Raw genomic sequence first — 15,688 nt, forward strand, 5'->3', positions numbered from 1 at the left:
GGTGCTGGAAAAAGGCCAGCAATATCATGAAGGATCCCACCTACCCTGCTCATGGACTATTTGTCCCACTCTCATCAATGAAAAAGCTAACTAACATTCATGCCAGGACCACTTGACTCAGAAGCAGTTAGTTACCCAAGACGTCAGGCTGATCAACATCTCCAGCTATTATACACTTCACCATACCCCCCACCACCACTACTTTATCATTTCCTGACAGAGTCATCTTATGTACAGGTTCTCCTGCACCTAGCCTCACTTTATGTACATACAATCGGTCTATGTAAATAAGCTAATCTATACTTATTAGGTTTTATTGTGTTCTTTATGCTTATGGTATTTTTTATGGTGCAATAGTTGTAGGCTAGCAATTATTTTGTTCTCCTTTACACTTGTGTATTGATGAATGACAGAAGCAATCATGAAGGTCACGTTTGATTATACATTGGTAATCAACAGGCAGATTCCCCTGTACCTAGCTCCATGTAATCAATCTACACTCAGTGGACACTTTATTTGGTATACCTGTATACTGCTCGTTAATGCAAATATCAAGATAGCCAATCATGTGGCAGTAACTCAATGCAGAAAAGCTTGCAGACGTGGTCTAAAGGTTCAGTTGTTGTTCAGATCAAGCATCCGAATGGGGAAGAGATGTGATTTAAATGACTTTAACCATGGAATGATCGTTGGATCCAGGTGGAGTGGTTTGCATATCTCAAAATCCACTCAGATTTTCACGCACAGAGTTTACAGAGAATGTTTTGCAAAAAAAATTTAAAAATCTAGTGAGTGACAATTCTGTGGGTGAAAATGCCTTATTAAAGAGAGAGATCAGAGGAAAATGGTCAGACTGATTCTAGCTGACAGGGAGGTGACAGTAACTCAAATAACCACGTGTTACAACAGTGATGTGCAGGAGAAATTTCTGAATCGAGCCTTGAATTGGCTGAACTACAGCAGCAGAAGACCACCTTGGAGTCCACTCCTGTACCTAATGAAGTAGCCACTGAATGTATTTCAAAACCCATATTAAATTAAACATAGCATCCTAAAATGAAAGGAAACTTATTTACCTCTCTTGGGATTTAACTTGCATGGGTCAGCATGTATCTGTTTCAAGTCAGCACAGCCTCCGTTGATCTTCCAGGAGTTCCCAAAATTGACCATCACAGGTTCAACAAGTCCAGATGGTGTGAGGAAGTCATCTCCTTGATTCCCATTAAAATTTCCACAGAGGCCACAGGTTAATCCTGTGTACACGGCACTCAGCTACAGAAAAGTACAAGTTAGTTCAGTGCCAGAATAAAATTAAATCTCTTATTATTCTGTATGTGTTGGGTCTACCTTGAGATTAACTTTTCCATACCCATCCCAGTCAAACTGGAAATCTTCATCATATGTCACCTGAATTGATGACCGAACTGTGCGCTGAATACGAAGAGCACCTGGAAGAAAGTTTAACTCAATAAGAATGAATAGATTTACAAGACTACTGTGCTATTAATAAAGTATCCTTAGGAAACACACCCAGCATGCCTTCTAAACTAAATTCATACTGCTTAAATTGGGGTCAGCCTTTCAAATGGAGTTAATTGCAAGTGTTTCAAACTCGGTGACTTCAATCATTTTGAATCTAAATAAACTTTATTCTTAATAAAAATTATTTACTAGAATAGATTGTGCAATGCCTTTTTCATTCTTTATGCTCACTCGTGTGTCCCCATTGGGTGGTTTGTTACTACAATAATTGAGGGGGTTCCTCACCCAACCTGGCCCCTTCCACTCTGGTAGCAGGAGAACCCTACACAGTGGTTCTTCCATAACCAAGCCCTTGTGGAGGCTGTACCAAGCTGCAGTGTGTCTCTCAGCACATACTCTTGCAGCCTGGAACACGCCTGTCATCTGCATTCCTTCACGGACATCTCAAAGTGGTGGCAGACCAACAACTTCCAGGCAGACCAAAGGGCGTCTTTCACCGACTTGATGATCTGCCAGCAGCACTTCTTGTTTGTCTCTCTGTGTGTCCCTGGGAATAGCTCATAGATCAGGGAGTTCTGTCACGCATCTGCTTGGGGTGAACCTTGACACTGCCCCTTACATCTTGCTCTACACCTTTTTAAAACCACAGTCTTCAGCGGTGAGCTACTGTCTCCCTCCCGCCCCTCCCCCCCCCCCACCCCACCACTGACTTCAAAAATGGTGCTGTTGGAGAAAAGAATGCACCCAGAGTTAAACATGCAGTGACACAAGTGCTTTTAGAGGTTAGACAATCAGAAGCATAATACACTAAAAAAACCGAATAATCCTTTGGATCTTGCATCTTGCCCAGCTGTATAGAACTTAGAGCAGTGTGGAACAGGATCAGGCTCTTTGACACCAAAAGTGCTGAACACAATGCCAAATTAAGCTGTGGTAATTCTCTTCTAACTGCATCTGCTCCATCTCCCTCCAACGGATGTATCTTCATATGTTTAACTACCAGCATCTTAACCACTACTATCGTATCTGCCTCTACCACTACATCTGGCAACCACTTTCAGGCACCTAATACTCTCTGTAAAAAACTTGCCCTGCACTTCTCCTTTAAACTGTTTCCCCTCACCTTGACACAATACATCAACTCCACACCTCACATGATGCACAGTACATCTCCCTCTCTCTAAACCCCACAGATATTATCTCATGTCACTTTTCTCAATGTCTAACAACCATTGTTGCTGATGATTGCAATCTATTCAATTTAAGTAACTGCTTCAGACCAAGTCACTGAAGTCTAAATGGTGTACAAATGTACTTTAAATGCCAGCCAAGCAATAAGCAGATGAAGAAGCCCTCATCCTTCATTCGGAGTAATGCATACAAAATGTTTCAGGAACCCAGCAGGTCAGGCAGCACCCATCAGGAGCACTGCAGAACCTCAGCAAAGAATCAGCCACCTTCTCAATGAGGGAAGGGCAATAAAGAATCAGCCATCTCCCAAACAATATGCAAGAAAAAAAACTTCTCCTGCTGGGAATTAAAATTGTTCTTTATGCCTCCTGCCCTCACCCACCACCTCCCCAGGTGATACCGCTAGAACATGGAATGCAGTGGGCTGCAAGTAGTTCCTGGGTGGCTACACTATACAGGAGGTCAAAGTAAAGTTATTATCGATATAAGAATATTTCTCCATATGCTATCTTGAGATGTATTTTCCTCCAGGCACTTGCAGGAAAATAAAGAAATATAATAGAATTTATGAAAAAAAACAAAGGCTAACAAACAACTAATGTGCAAAAGGACACAACTCGTGCAAATAAATTGTACAGTCTTCGAAAGTGAAACTATAGGTTGTGGAGTCAGTTCCATGCTGGGGTGAGTGAAGTTATCCATGTTGGTTCAGGAGCCTTATGTTTGAGGAGTAATAACTGGTGATTTCCTGAATCTGGTGGTGTGGGATTTAAGGCTGCTGTACCTTCTGCCCAATGGTATTAGCAAGAAGAGAGCCTGGTCTGGATGGTGAGGACCTCCCAATGGTATTAGTAAGAAGAGAGCCTGGTCTGGATGGTGAGGATCTCCCAATGGTATTAGTAAGAAGAGAGCCTGATCTGAATGGTGAGGATCTCCCAATGGTATTAGTAAGAAGAGAGCCTGATCTGAATGGTGAGGACCTCCCAATGGTATTAGTAAGAAGAGAGCCTGATCTGAATGGTGAGGACCTCCCAATGGTATTAGTAAGAAGAGAGGCTGGTCTGGATGGTGAGGACCTCCCAATGGTATTAGCAAGAAGAGAGCCTGGTCTGGATGGTGAGGACCTCCCAATGGTATTAGTAAGAAGAGAAGCTGATCTGGATGTGGCGATCCTTGTTGATGGAAGCTGCTTTCTTTTGGCAGTACTCCATGTAAATGTGAGCATGTAAGAGTAAAGCAGGAGAGAAATAAATTCCATTTCAGATCCAGATTCAGATTCACTTATCACATGTACATTGAAACATACAGTGAAATGCATTGTTTGTGCTATCAACCAACACACAAGGAAGTGCTGGGGGCAGCCCACAGGTGCTGCCACACATTCCAGTGCCAACATAACATGCCCCTAACATTGTTCTGCTGAGCATTTCTTATCAGGTAGCCAGATTAATGAAAAAAAGCAAAATTTTTGTATCATTCTAACATCATAAAGTAAATCAGGGAGAAGGCAGTAAGGCAAAATGAGGCCATATTTTATAAATTTTCCATTTCTTTTGACTTGTTGACAGAACTAAACAGAAACTTAGGCGATTCTTCATTGTACAAAACTCTAAGAGACTCAAAAAGCAGTTTTGATAGGTAACAATAAGTATGAACCTTGGATTAGAGGTGGTTGTATGTCCATGCCATTCACTGAAACTCTGCCACCATGTTTAAGTTTAATGGTCATGCTTTGCAGCTCCTTGAACCTCAGTGTGGCCGATCTTATGCAAACAGCGTCAGGATCATCTGCGCACTAGGGAAGAAAGGTCAAAGCACTGAGCATTGCTGAGAAATATCCTTCAGCAGTCAATAGCGTAAAAATATTGATTGGCTGTACCTGCACTTTCTCAATGAAAACTGCAAATGTGTCTTCCCCACAGTCCTTTGCCAGCAAGTATTGGCACATTCCAGCAAAGGTGAAGTACTTATCATCAAAGCTCTTGAAGTGTGATTGCCCAATGACAAAACATTCCCCTAAATGTACCAGAGTTAAATATGACAAAGAATTATTGGCACCCCCATAGCATGGTATTATATTTCATTTAATAACAAGTAGAGTTATAGAAAAGTACAGCACAGAAACAGGCCCTACAGCCCATCTAGTCCATGCTCAAACTACTTAAACTGCCTACTGACATCAAACTGCATTGGGACCATAGCCCTCCATGTCCCTACCATCCATGTACCTATCTAACCTTCACTTAAATGCTGAAATTCAACCCACATGCACAACTTGTGCTGGCAGCTCATTCCACACTTTCATGACCCTCGGAGTGAAGAAGTTTTCTTTCTTGTTCTTACGCCGTGCTTAAAGAATTTACCTTTTATGTCCTGTCATACGTCCATTCATGGTGGAACTTTTTAACTATAACTGTTATGTGTCCCTATTCAAATTGGACTAGTATGCAGACACTGCAAATTATTTCTTGCTGTAGAAATTGTTTCTTGCTGTAGAGATTGAATACAACCTAATTTATACTAAATACAATCATTTCTGCAAGGGCGAAGAGTGTTCTATTTCCTCCAAGATTATGCCCCACCTTGTCTCTGAAATCTCCACTCCTATAGCCCTCTGAGATCTTCATCCTACTCCAATTCTGATTCTTCTTTCATTCTGATTTTAATTACTCCACAGTGGTTCAGCAGGTGCCTTCAGTGCCAACTCGGGAGGCCCAAGAATTCCCTCCTTGAATCTTTCTATGGTTTTCCACTTTTTCATCACTAAGGTTGTTCCATACAATCGTCTGTGTGTGAGCTGATGCCCCCTTTATTTAGGGCACTGGTAAAACCATATCTAGAGTAACGTGCACTAATTAATCTATGTGCCTGTAATGCTCTTGCAAGTATATTTAGCACTGTACCTGAACCCTACTGTACTTGTGTAGATGACAGGAAACTTGACTTGACTACAGGTCTCATTTAATTAGGGATATGAATAACCTAAAAAGTTTGCTGGAATTGGTGAATTTTCTCAGGAAAAAAGATTGGGTAAGCTAGTCTTATACCTGATAGAGTTTAGGAGAGAGCTGAATGAAATATATATTCAAATTTGTGAAATCATGACAAATTGCACGAGATGATAAGAGGCATAGATCGAGTGGGTAGTCAAGACTTTTCCCAAAGGCAAAATGACTAATACAAGGGGGCATAATTTTGCAGTGTTTGAAGGAAAGTACAGGGAGTAGGTCAGAGATAAGTTTTTTTAGACAGAGAGTAGAGGGGACATGGAACACTGCCAGGGGTGGTGGTAAAGGCAGATATATTGAGGCATTTAAGAAACTCTTAGATAGACAAGTGGATGAAAGAAAAATGGACTATGTAGGATTGGATTGATCTTAGAGCAGGTTAAAAGATTGGCACTACATTGCTGTACTGTTCTATGTCTATGTTCTAACCTCTTTCTTGACACACCCTTGGGTGAATACCTCAGTCATTCCACCAGATCCTGCATTTTGAAGTCATGTGTACATTTTCCACATTACATTGCAGTATATTTATGAACATCTATTTCAGCATTACCATTGTGAGATCATCAAAAAGAAAACACTTTGTTCCCTTTACTGCTGATTCAGGCGGCACAGTTCAAAGTAGTTAAACTGATGTCTACAAGTAAGGACTTTGTAATTGGCTGGCTGAGACACAATAGAATCAAAGGAAGATTACTGTAGATAAGGAGACCATTTGATCCATCAAATCCATGCTAGCTCTATGCACAACCTATCCAGCTTATCCCATTCTCCCAAACTCTGTCTGTAAACTTGCAGCGTGTATTCTCTGCGTACTTTATCGAGATTCTTTGGCTCTACCTGATATCAAAAGATCAACCGCATCTTTCAAAATTCATTTGGCTAATGAACCGCTTGACTACAAGAAAATGAATAAAATTATCCCATAAACCGATTTCACTCAGATTGTTAAAACCTACAAGATAAAATAAAAATCATACCTGGACAATCCTCGTGGCTACATTCCCATTTTCCATGGCTGCAAATGCTGCAAAATAAAATCTGGAGCATAGAAACTTATAGATCTGGTGAATAACCTCCCCTAAGCAGTGCAAGGGTGCTGATAATATAATTGAATTGGAATTTCCATGCAGATTTTAGTAGAATATTTAGGTTTCGGGTAAACCAAATGAGCAAATTGAAAATGGACATTGTGTCATTGAATCCATTTCCCCAGCCCTTCCTACAAATGCAATATACACAAGATGGGCATAAAATTAAAGAAAAATTAGTATTCTATGCTTAATAAAAAATAATAGCATACATATTTTCTAAAAGGGTCAGTGCCTGATAAATATTTTTTAACCAATACCATTGTTGAAAACTTAAGGTACACTGTTAGTGGTTACACTGTTTTAACAAATTTGTATCTGTTAAAATTACTTTTTTTGAAGTTCCTTTCTAAACAATTAAATATAAATTCTTCCTTCAGTTCAAATATTTCCTGACAATTTGCTTATCCTATATTGGACACATGACTTAGCATAAATGCTGGTAACTCCTTACCCTATCACAAAAGTCCTAAAATCTGTGGCCAAGCTCAAGATTCTGCCACACTTGGAGATTGCAGAACTTGTCTCTGGAACTGTCTGGCCCACTGACGGCAGCTTGATGGATTCAGAGAAGGTAAGTTAACAAGGGAATAAGGAACGTGGGTGGTGAATACAGGTAGAGGGACTCACTTGGGGAAACCTCGGCCTTTAGACCCGGACTGGGAAACCTGATTGTGATTTGTGTTTCACTGTATTACACTAATTCATTCAGAACAATTATGGTTTCAATGATGCATATTTCTGAAACGGACTACCACTGCATTTAATTCTTGACTATCATTTAATTTTTGCACACCACCACACCTAACATAATCTCTTTGTTTCCGACATGTTACAAAAAACATAAATAGATAACTAAGTTAGAAGTAATCTAAGATCTAAATATATTACCATTTTGTGGGCAGGATAAGTAAGATATAATGAAACAGAGATATAGTTATTGTATAGGGAACATTAATAAGGTATGATATATTATTTCAATATATAATCATTGATTAAGATTGATATGTAAAAAAGTACCATTAAAACTTAGGAGTATATTCATTTATATAAGTTGAATAGGAAATGTAAAATAGTTTATTTGGATATTAAGCCAACAGCAGATTACAGTAGTCCAATGCAGAGGCAAGTGTACGGAAGGCCAAGAAGACACAGAACCATTGACACTAGAATTAATAAAATGTGCGCGGTAAGCCTCATGCTTTTGTTTACAGTGAATGGTAATGCTTAATTGTACCCCTAACTGCTAGCTTGATGCATCCCACAACTAAGCTCTCAGTGGTGGTCATCATAGATATTATTTTCAGCACTAACCATTCATGGCAGCCCTGGGAGATGCTTGAACCAGCTGGGTACTGCTTTCCCATGTGCATACAAGAGCATTCTGAAGAGGCTACGCATGTGTCCCCATCCAGTAGTTTCCCATCTGAAATCCAAACAGTTCATCAGAATGAATAGAATGCATCTTTTTCAGGCGACTCATCTCATTAAACATCTGAGATGTAATAAGTGTGAACAATCACCTCCACAGGTGCAGCCATCCATGCATTGGCTATGGCACAGCTGATTGATGTTTAAACTCTTGCACGTTTGGGCGCAGGCTGGCACACACGTTTTGTATTCCATTCCAGGTGGACATTTCAGTACTTGTTAAATAAAAAAAAGTCTTTGTTTAAGACAATCCATCCAAAAGAAAAACATCCATAAAGACTTTACCTCAACCCATGACTTCTGAAGGATTAGGAAGATCACCATAATGTTTCCCGGGCTTCCGATACACCACATTGCATATGATCAAATCATGGTTGAAGACCCCAAATATTTTTGAATAAAGTACTTACTTTCACTGGGGCTTACATTTAAATCAACTATCTGGGAATAAGTCTGAACTTTAGAAAAGTTTTTTTTTGCAGTATGCAAGTATTTATTAGCAGAAGTTCAATTGCTATATAAACCAACAAATGAAGCTTTCAAGAATGATTTGAACTGGCAATAACTGAATAATTTCAGTTTCCGATCTTATTTACTTTCCAATTGACTGTCCATAAAAATAGCATTATGATTCTATTCAGCAGCCTTAACAATAAGTTACTTGAACATTCCAAGTAAAAGCAAATAGGAAGTGTGATGGTATTGGGCTTACAGACTATAAAGTTACAAACTGAAATGAAATCTTTAAACCTGAATGGATATAAATAGCCTTGAGCCCTCTCACTAAAGGGAGATTATACGGTAATTATACAATCTTCAAAGACTGGATTACTTCACTGTTTATTCTCCATGGTGAGCTTAGCTGCCAAGACCCACTATTTGAGTGGTGGGTTCCCCCTCCCTACCAAGGAGATACTTTGAGCTAACAGAGTGGTTTAAACACAATCCATTTATTTTCAATATACAGGTTTAAATCCATACCACAATCTTAAAACACATTTAAATTTCACAGAAGATTTTTATCTTAAACATTTCCAAATTACAAACCATTTGTAAAACACAAACTATTTCCTAAAGACAAGAAGAATTCTTAAACATACAGCATTTCTAAAACACAAAGGATAAAACATAAAGCATAAATCACAAAGGATCTCCAAAAGACAGACACAATCCCTATAGACTAAGAAGACATACCTCAATGCAGATAACAAATCGCCAGTCGCAGAAAGCAAAGCCTGAGGAATAGATTCTAGTTCACCTTGTATTTCTTCAATATTTTCTCTTGATATTCCTATCCCAGTCCTAATAAGCCTAAATTGCTTTCTACATTTATACCCCTTTTCTCCCACTTGGGTGACTTCACAAGGATATGATATTTCCTCAGATATCCTTTCAACATGAACTATCTGAAAGCATTTTGGAGACAAAGATCTCTGAGTGTACACAGTTCAAAATTAATGCTGTAAAGCTGTGATGCTAATTTCTTTGAATATGTAAAACTCTTCCAACTATGAACACATCAATTATTGATATCCTAAATGTTATTATCTGTCTGTTCTGCAAGCCTCCTTGAACTAAGCAACTTAAGAGTCCACTTGTCTGCTTGAAACCATCCAAATTTTACAACCCTTTGTCTTATACTGCATCTTAAAGAACTAGTCACCTCATGCCTATTTTTCTACTGGCAGAGCATCTTCAAAGCTGTTCTATACACAATACTTCCTTTGACTTCAAGCTGATTACTGCTTTTCTTTTACATTTTAAGAACTGAAGATTAACTCTCAATTACAACCCGAAGTTAAACAAAGGAATATTAGTTGGAAGTTTATTTACAACTGCTTTTGATCTTATGAGAGGCAGGTTCTGTTTGGTTAGAAATCAAGCTTAGCAAACATGAGGAAGAGGCCTAAGGCAGTGAATATCCATCACAGAAGAGCAATTCAGTCCATAAAATATAATTTCATAATTGATTCTATAATAATAAAATAATATTTTGTTGAAATTGATAGATTAAATATTGCATTGCTAATAGAAGAAAGTCACAAATAGAACAAATAATCTTTACTGTACTTACTGCAGTTACTTTCTGTAGTCCAATCTTTGAGGACTAAACCCTTTTGAGCACAAGATCTTGCATATTCCAGAAATGTTTGACAGTGACAATTCTTTCCTTCACAGTGGCATGCGTCATCCTCACAACTAGCAATGAACGGCTCTGGATCCACAAGATCATTACATTTCTTGAACACTTGTTGTATTTTGAGCATTTTGCACTTTCCAATCAAGTTCTGTATTCAAATAAAAGTTTAATTCATGTAAGTGTGTTTTCCAATTCTCTCTCACACACATGGTGCACTGTTGTTTCTTATTTCTCTCTTTCACTAAAGCTCTTCAGCATTTGCTACAAATTTAGAACTCACACAGTCAAATATGATAATTAAAACTGAAACTGCAGTGAGCTGGGAAACTTATCATTGCAACTTTAATTTCATATTTCAAAACCTAAGCTATAAATATTTGAGGTAATGCTTCAGGGTCAAAATTTTAATGCAAAATTTTTCAAGTTTGTTTTGAGTGCAGATATTTGTCTATAGGTTAACATTTCAGTGTCACATTGCCACCTTTCTGATATAATCCATTTCCATGATCAGGGAAATGTATATTTATCCAGGATTTCAAATAGGGTTCCATTGTGTAGTGGGTATCATGACTAATAATGGCCCTACTCTTAATTAAATAAGTTCTGTGATACATATAAAAGGTTACATGTGTAAGTGTTTGCCTGTTGATTACTAATGAATAATCAAGTGTAACCTTCAAGTTTTCAAGATTCAAGATTGCCAGTACAGAAGTGTAAAGGAGAGTGAAATAATTGTTACTCCAGACATGATGCAGCATGAAATAAACACCATGAGCATAAAGAACATAATAAATATAAATACATAAGATTCATTTATATACATAGACTGATTGTATATCCATAAAGTGATGCTAGGTACTGGAGTATCCATACATAAGATGACTCTGACAGGAAATTATAAATTAGTTATAGTGTGGGGGCTGTTGGGGAATAACCTATATATTATTCTATCTGTTATGTTCCAACATCATTTGCATTGAACATATATGCAGAAATAAAGAGTGCTTTGTGTGTAAAAGGCAACATAAACATATAAATGTAGGAACATTCAAGATGACGAATAGGCTACCAAACACCACAGACCTGCTCCACCATCCCAACAAGATCATGACTGATCTGACTGTGATCTAAACTGTACGTTCCAAGCTACCCATGACAATCAGCTGCCTTCTTGCTTACCAACAACCTATCAGTCTCTATCTATACTCTTTGATTACAAAGTGTTCCAAAGACTCATGTAACATGCTGTAGGGCTTCACTGATAATGTAATGGTTTCTCTGTAGCAGCAATGTTTGGGTTATGACTAGAGATAATGGGGTTAGGAATGCTGTTGTTCTTTCTTGTGAGCTGGAAGAGAGATTTTCGCAGGCTTTTGCCGGGAAGAGATGAGGAGACAAGACGCGAATGGAAAGAGTTGGTAGACCGCCAGATGGGGTGAGCTTGGAGCGAGGGTCCGAAGGGCAGTGACAATCAGAGGAGGTCGATGGTGAACGATAAACTTATCAGTGATCTCCAACGATGTGCAACAGACTGTTTAATAAGATTGGGCCCTTTTTTCTTTTTTCGTTTCTTCACTAACCATATAGTCAAAGTAAGAATTATAAAGTTGAATCGTTTAATCGCATCTTGTGTACTGTTTGTCATTTTGGGGAAGTGATTTATAACAGGGGACACATTGCGCAGCATCCACCTAAACGAGCTTTCTTAAGTTTGGCCGGGCCAGAGGTTACACCCCCTATATTAAGCCGGTAGCCAAAGTGAGAGTTGCACTCACAACCCTCTGAGGGGAAAAAAACATTGTCGCAAAGCTGTCTTAAATAAGGGTCCACTTCTCTACATACAGTTTCTAGCAAACCTAATTATTCACTCTCCCCCACCATTCCTACCAGAGGAAACATCCCTTGCACATCCACCATGTCAAGACCCCACTGGTTTAATCTCTAATTATTCTATACTCCGGCAGATACAAGCCTAGCTTATCCAATATTTCTTTGTTTCTTCATTCAAGGTTCAAAGGAGGTTCACAAAAATGATTCCAGGATTGAATAGCTTCTCATATGAAATTTTTTTTATGACTCTGGGCCTGTATTCACTAGAATTCTAAAGAATGATGGGTGATCTCATTGAAACTTATTGAATGGTGAAAATTCTTGATAGAGTGGATGTGGAGAGGATGTTTCCTATGGTGGGAGAGTCCAAGACAAAAGGACACAGCCTCAGAATAGAGGGGTGTCCTTTTAGAATGGAGATGAGAAGGAATTTATTTAGTCAGAGAGTGGTGAGTCTGTGGAATTCATTCCCACCGATGACTGTGGAGGCCAAGTCTTGATGTATGTTCAAGGTAGAGCTTGATGGATTCTTGATTGATCTGGGCATGAATTGAATTGACTATTACTTACACCTTCATATACATGAGGAGTAAAAATCTTTGTGTAAGTCTCTGTCTAAATGAGCAATGTGCAATTTATAGTAATTTATAATAAATAGTTTGTACAACAAGACAGTCAATATAAGATAGAAATACAATTGTATCAGCATGAGTTAATCAGTCTGATGGCCTGGTGGAAGAAGCTGTCCCGAAGCCTCTTGGTGACTTTCAGTTATGCTGCGGTACCGCTTCCCGGATGGTGGCAGCTGGAATAGATTGTGGATGGGGTGACTCGGGTCCCTTATGATCCTTCAGGCCTTTTTTCACACACCTGTCTTTGTAATTGTCCTGAATAGTGGAAAGTTTGCATCTACAGATGCACGGTACTTGTCCACACTACTCTCTGCAGAGAACTGCGATTAAGGGAGGTACAGTTTCTATACCAGGCAGCCAGTCAGGATGCTCTCAGTTGTGCCCCTGTGGAAGGTTCTTAAGATTCGGGGGCCTAGGCAAGATTTGGAGGTGTTCTGGGACCCTTACTTTTTGTGATTTTTATAAATGACCTGGATGAGGAAGTGGAGGGATGGGTTAGTAAGTTTGCTGATGACACTAAGGTTAGAGGTGTCATGGATAGTATGGAGGGCTGTCAGAGGTTACAGAGGGACATTGATAGGATGCAAAACAGGACTGAGAAGTGGCAGATGGAGTTCAACCCAGATAAGTGTGAAGTGGTTCATTTTGGTAGGTCAAATATGATGGCAGAATATATTATTAATGGTAAGACTTTTGGCAGTGTGGAGGATCAGAGGTATCTTGGGGTCGGAGTCCATAGGACGCTCAAAGCAGCTGCGCAAGTTGACTCAGTGGTTACGAAGGTGTACGGTGTATTGGCCTTTATCGATCGTGGAATTGAATTTAGGAGTCGAGAGGTAATGTCGCAGCAATATAGGATCCTGGGCAGACCCCACTTGGAGTACTGTGCTGTTTTAGTCGCCTCACTACAGGAAGGATGTGGAAGCCATAGAAAGGGTGCAGAGGAGATTTACAAGGATGTTGCCTGGATTGAGGAGCATGTCTTATAAGGATAGGTTGAGTGAACTTAGCCTTTTCTCCTTGGAGCGATGGAGAATGAGAGGTGACCTGATAGAGGTGTAGAAGTTGATGAGAGGCATTGATTGTGTAGATAGTCAGAGGCTTTTTCCCAGGGATGAGATGGCTAGCATGAGAAAGCATAGTTTTATGGTGCATTGAAGTAGGTACAAAGGAGATGTCAGGGATAAGCTTGATTGGGGTGTATAAGATGATGAGAGACATTGATCGTGTGGATAGTCAGAGGCTTTCCCCAGGGCTGAAATGGTTGCCACAAGAGGACACAGGTTTAAGGTGCTGGGGAGTAGGTACAGAGGAGATGTCAGGGGTAAGTTTTTACTCAGAGAGTGGTGAGTACATGGAATGGGCTGCCAGAAACGGTGATGGAGGCGGATAAGATAGGGTCTTTTAAGAGACTTTTAGATAGGTACAGGGAGCTTAGTAAAATAGAGGGGTATAGATAAGCCTAGTAATTTCTAGGGTAGGGACATGTTCGGCACAACCTTGTGGGCCGAAGGGCCTGTATTGTGCTGTAGGTTTTCTATGTTTCTTCAACTGTCAAAGCCAGTATGTACAGGCCATGTGAGATTGTCAGTGATGTGTATGCCTAGAAACTTGAAGCTGTTCACCCTTTCAAACCCAGATCCATCGATATCAATAGGGGTTAGCCTGTCTCCATTCCTCCTGTAGTCCACAACTAGCTCCTTTGTTTTTGCAACATTGAAGGAGAGGTTGTTTTCTTGACACCACTGTGTCAGGGTGATGACTTCTCTGTAGGGATATGGGGAGAAGGCAGGAGACTGTGGCTGAGAGGAAAATTGGATCGGCTAAGATGAAATGGTGGTGCAGACTTGATGGGCCAAATGTCCTCATTCTGCTCCTAAAGCTTATGGTTTTCTGGACAAACTACCTACTCAAAATATTTCCCAAAAAGTATCTTATATCACTGTTCTTATATACATGGCACTTTTACTTTATTTGAATTTACCATTTTGATTGCTTCACCAGACATGTTGCAGGTTTTACTGGGAGCAGACACTCTGCTGCACAGCTCCTCAGCACCACCCATTGCCCAAGAGTTAGCAAAATCAAAGCTGCTCTTCACTTGGAAACCTGAGAGAGGGAAAAAAGATGTCAAGGTTTTTGACATATGCAAAAGCACATGCATATACAGGTGTAGTAAAAACATACTTGCAGCAGGTTCACAGACACAGAGCATCAAATACACAACATCTACAAGGAAAACTTAAGTTATGAAAAACTAGCAAAATCAAGTTAATATCACCGGCATACATCATGAAATAGATAGATAGATATCCCAGAGGAAATTACAGTGTCACAGTAGCATTACAAAAGCACAGATATAAAGATAGTAGAAGAGAAATAAGAAAGAATAAAAAATAAGTTGGGGCAGCACAGTTGTCTTAGTTTATTACTAAAGTGCTCCTCTGTTCAGCCAGGGATGCATGCAGAGTGTGAGAGACATTGGCCAAAATTGTCAGGATTTTCCATAGGGTCCTTTGTTCTACTACAGACTCCAGTATGTCCATTTTGACTCCAATAACACAGCCAGTCTTTCTAATCAGTTTATTGAACCTCTTGGCTTCACCCATGTGATGCCATTGCCTCAGCACACTACTGCACAGAAGATTGTACTGGTGACAACAGATTGGTAGAACATGTGAAGAAGAGACCTGTATACTCCAAAGGACCTCAGTCATCTCAGGAAGAAGAGGCGACTCTGGCCCTTCTTGTACACGGTCTCTGTGTTGGTGCTCCACTCAAGTCTGTTATACAGGTGCACCCCAGGTACTTGTAGGTCATCCATGTCCTTGCCATCAATAGTAACAGGGAGGAGTGCAGCCTTGGTCTTCCCATGTTATTCTG

General features: G+C 39.7%; 1 protein-coding gene across 1 annotated transcript in view; it reads right to left on the reverse strand.

Moving 5' to 3' along the window:
* The window catches only part of vwf (von Willebrand factor), a 122,017-nt gene that overhangs the window by 96,022 nt on the left and 10,307 nt on the right, over positions 1 to 15,688 (reverse strand). Inside the window, exons 6-14 of the mRNA XM_059987573.1 lie at positions 14,790 to 14,914; positions 10,278 to 10,491; positions 8,296 to 8,418; positions 8,087 to 8,198; positions 6,662 to 6,708; positions 4,553 to 4,689; positions 4,330 to 4,468; positions 1,348 to 1,448; positions 1,077 to 1,272 (exon numbers count right to left, since the gene is read on the reverse strand). Coding sequence (XP_059843556.1) covers positions 1,077 to 1,272; positions 1,348 to 1,448; positions 4,330 to 4,468; positions 4,553 to 4,689; positions 6,662 to 6,708; positions 8,087 to 8,198; positions 8,296 to 8,418; positions 10,278 to 10,491; positions 14,790 to 14,914 — 1,194 coding nt within the window. The remainder of the gene's footprint in view (positions 1 to 1,076; positions 1,273 to 1,347; positions 1,449 to 4,329; positions 4,469 to 4,552; positions 4,690 to 6,661; positions 6,709 to 8,086; positions 8,199 to 8,295; positions 8,419 to 10,277; positions 10,492 to 14,789; positions 14,915 to 15,688) is intronic.

This window comes from Hypanus sabinus, chromosome 13 (assembly GCF_030144855.1).
Source record: "Hypanus sabinus isolate sHypSab1 chromosome 13, sHypSab1.hap1, whole genome shotgun sequence".
Taxonomy (NCBI): domain Eukaryota; kingdom Metazoa; phylum Chordata; class Chondrichthyes; order Myliobatiformes; family Dasyatidae; genus Hypanus; species Hypanus sabinus.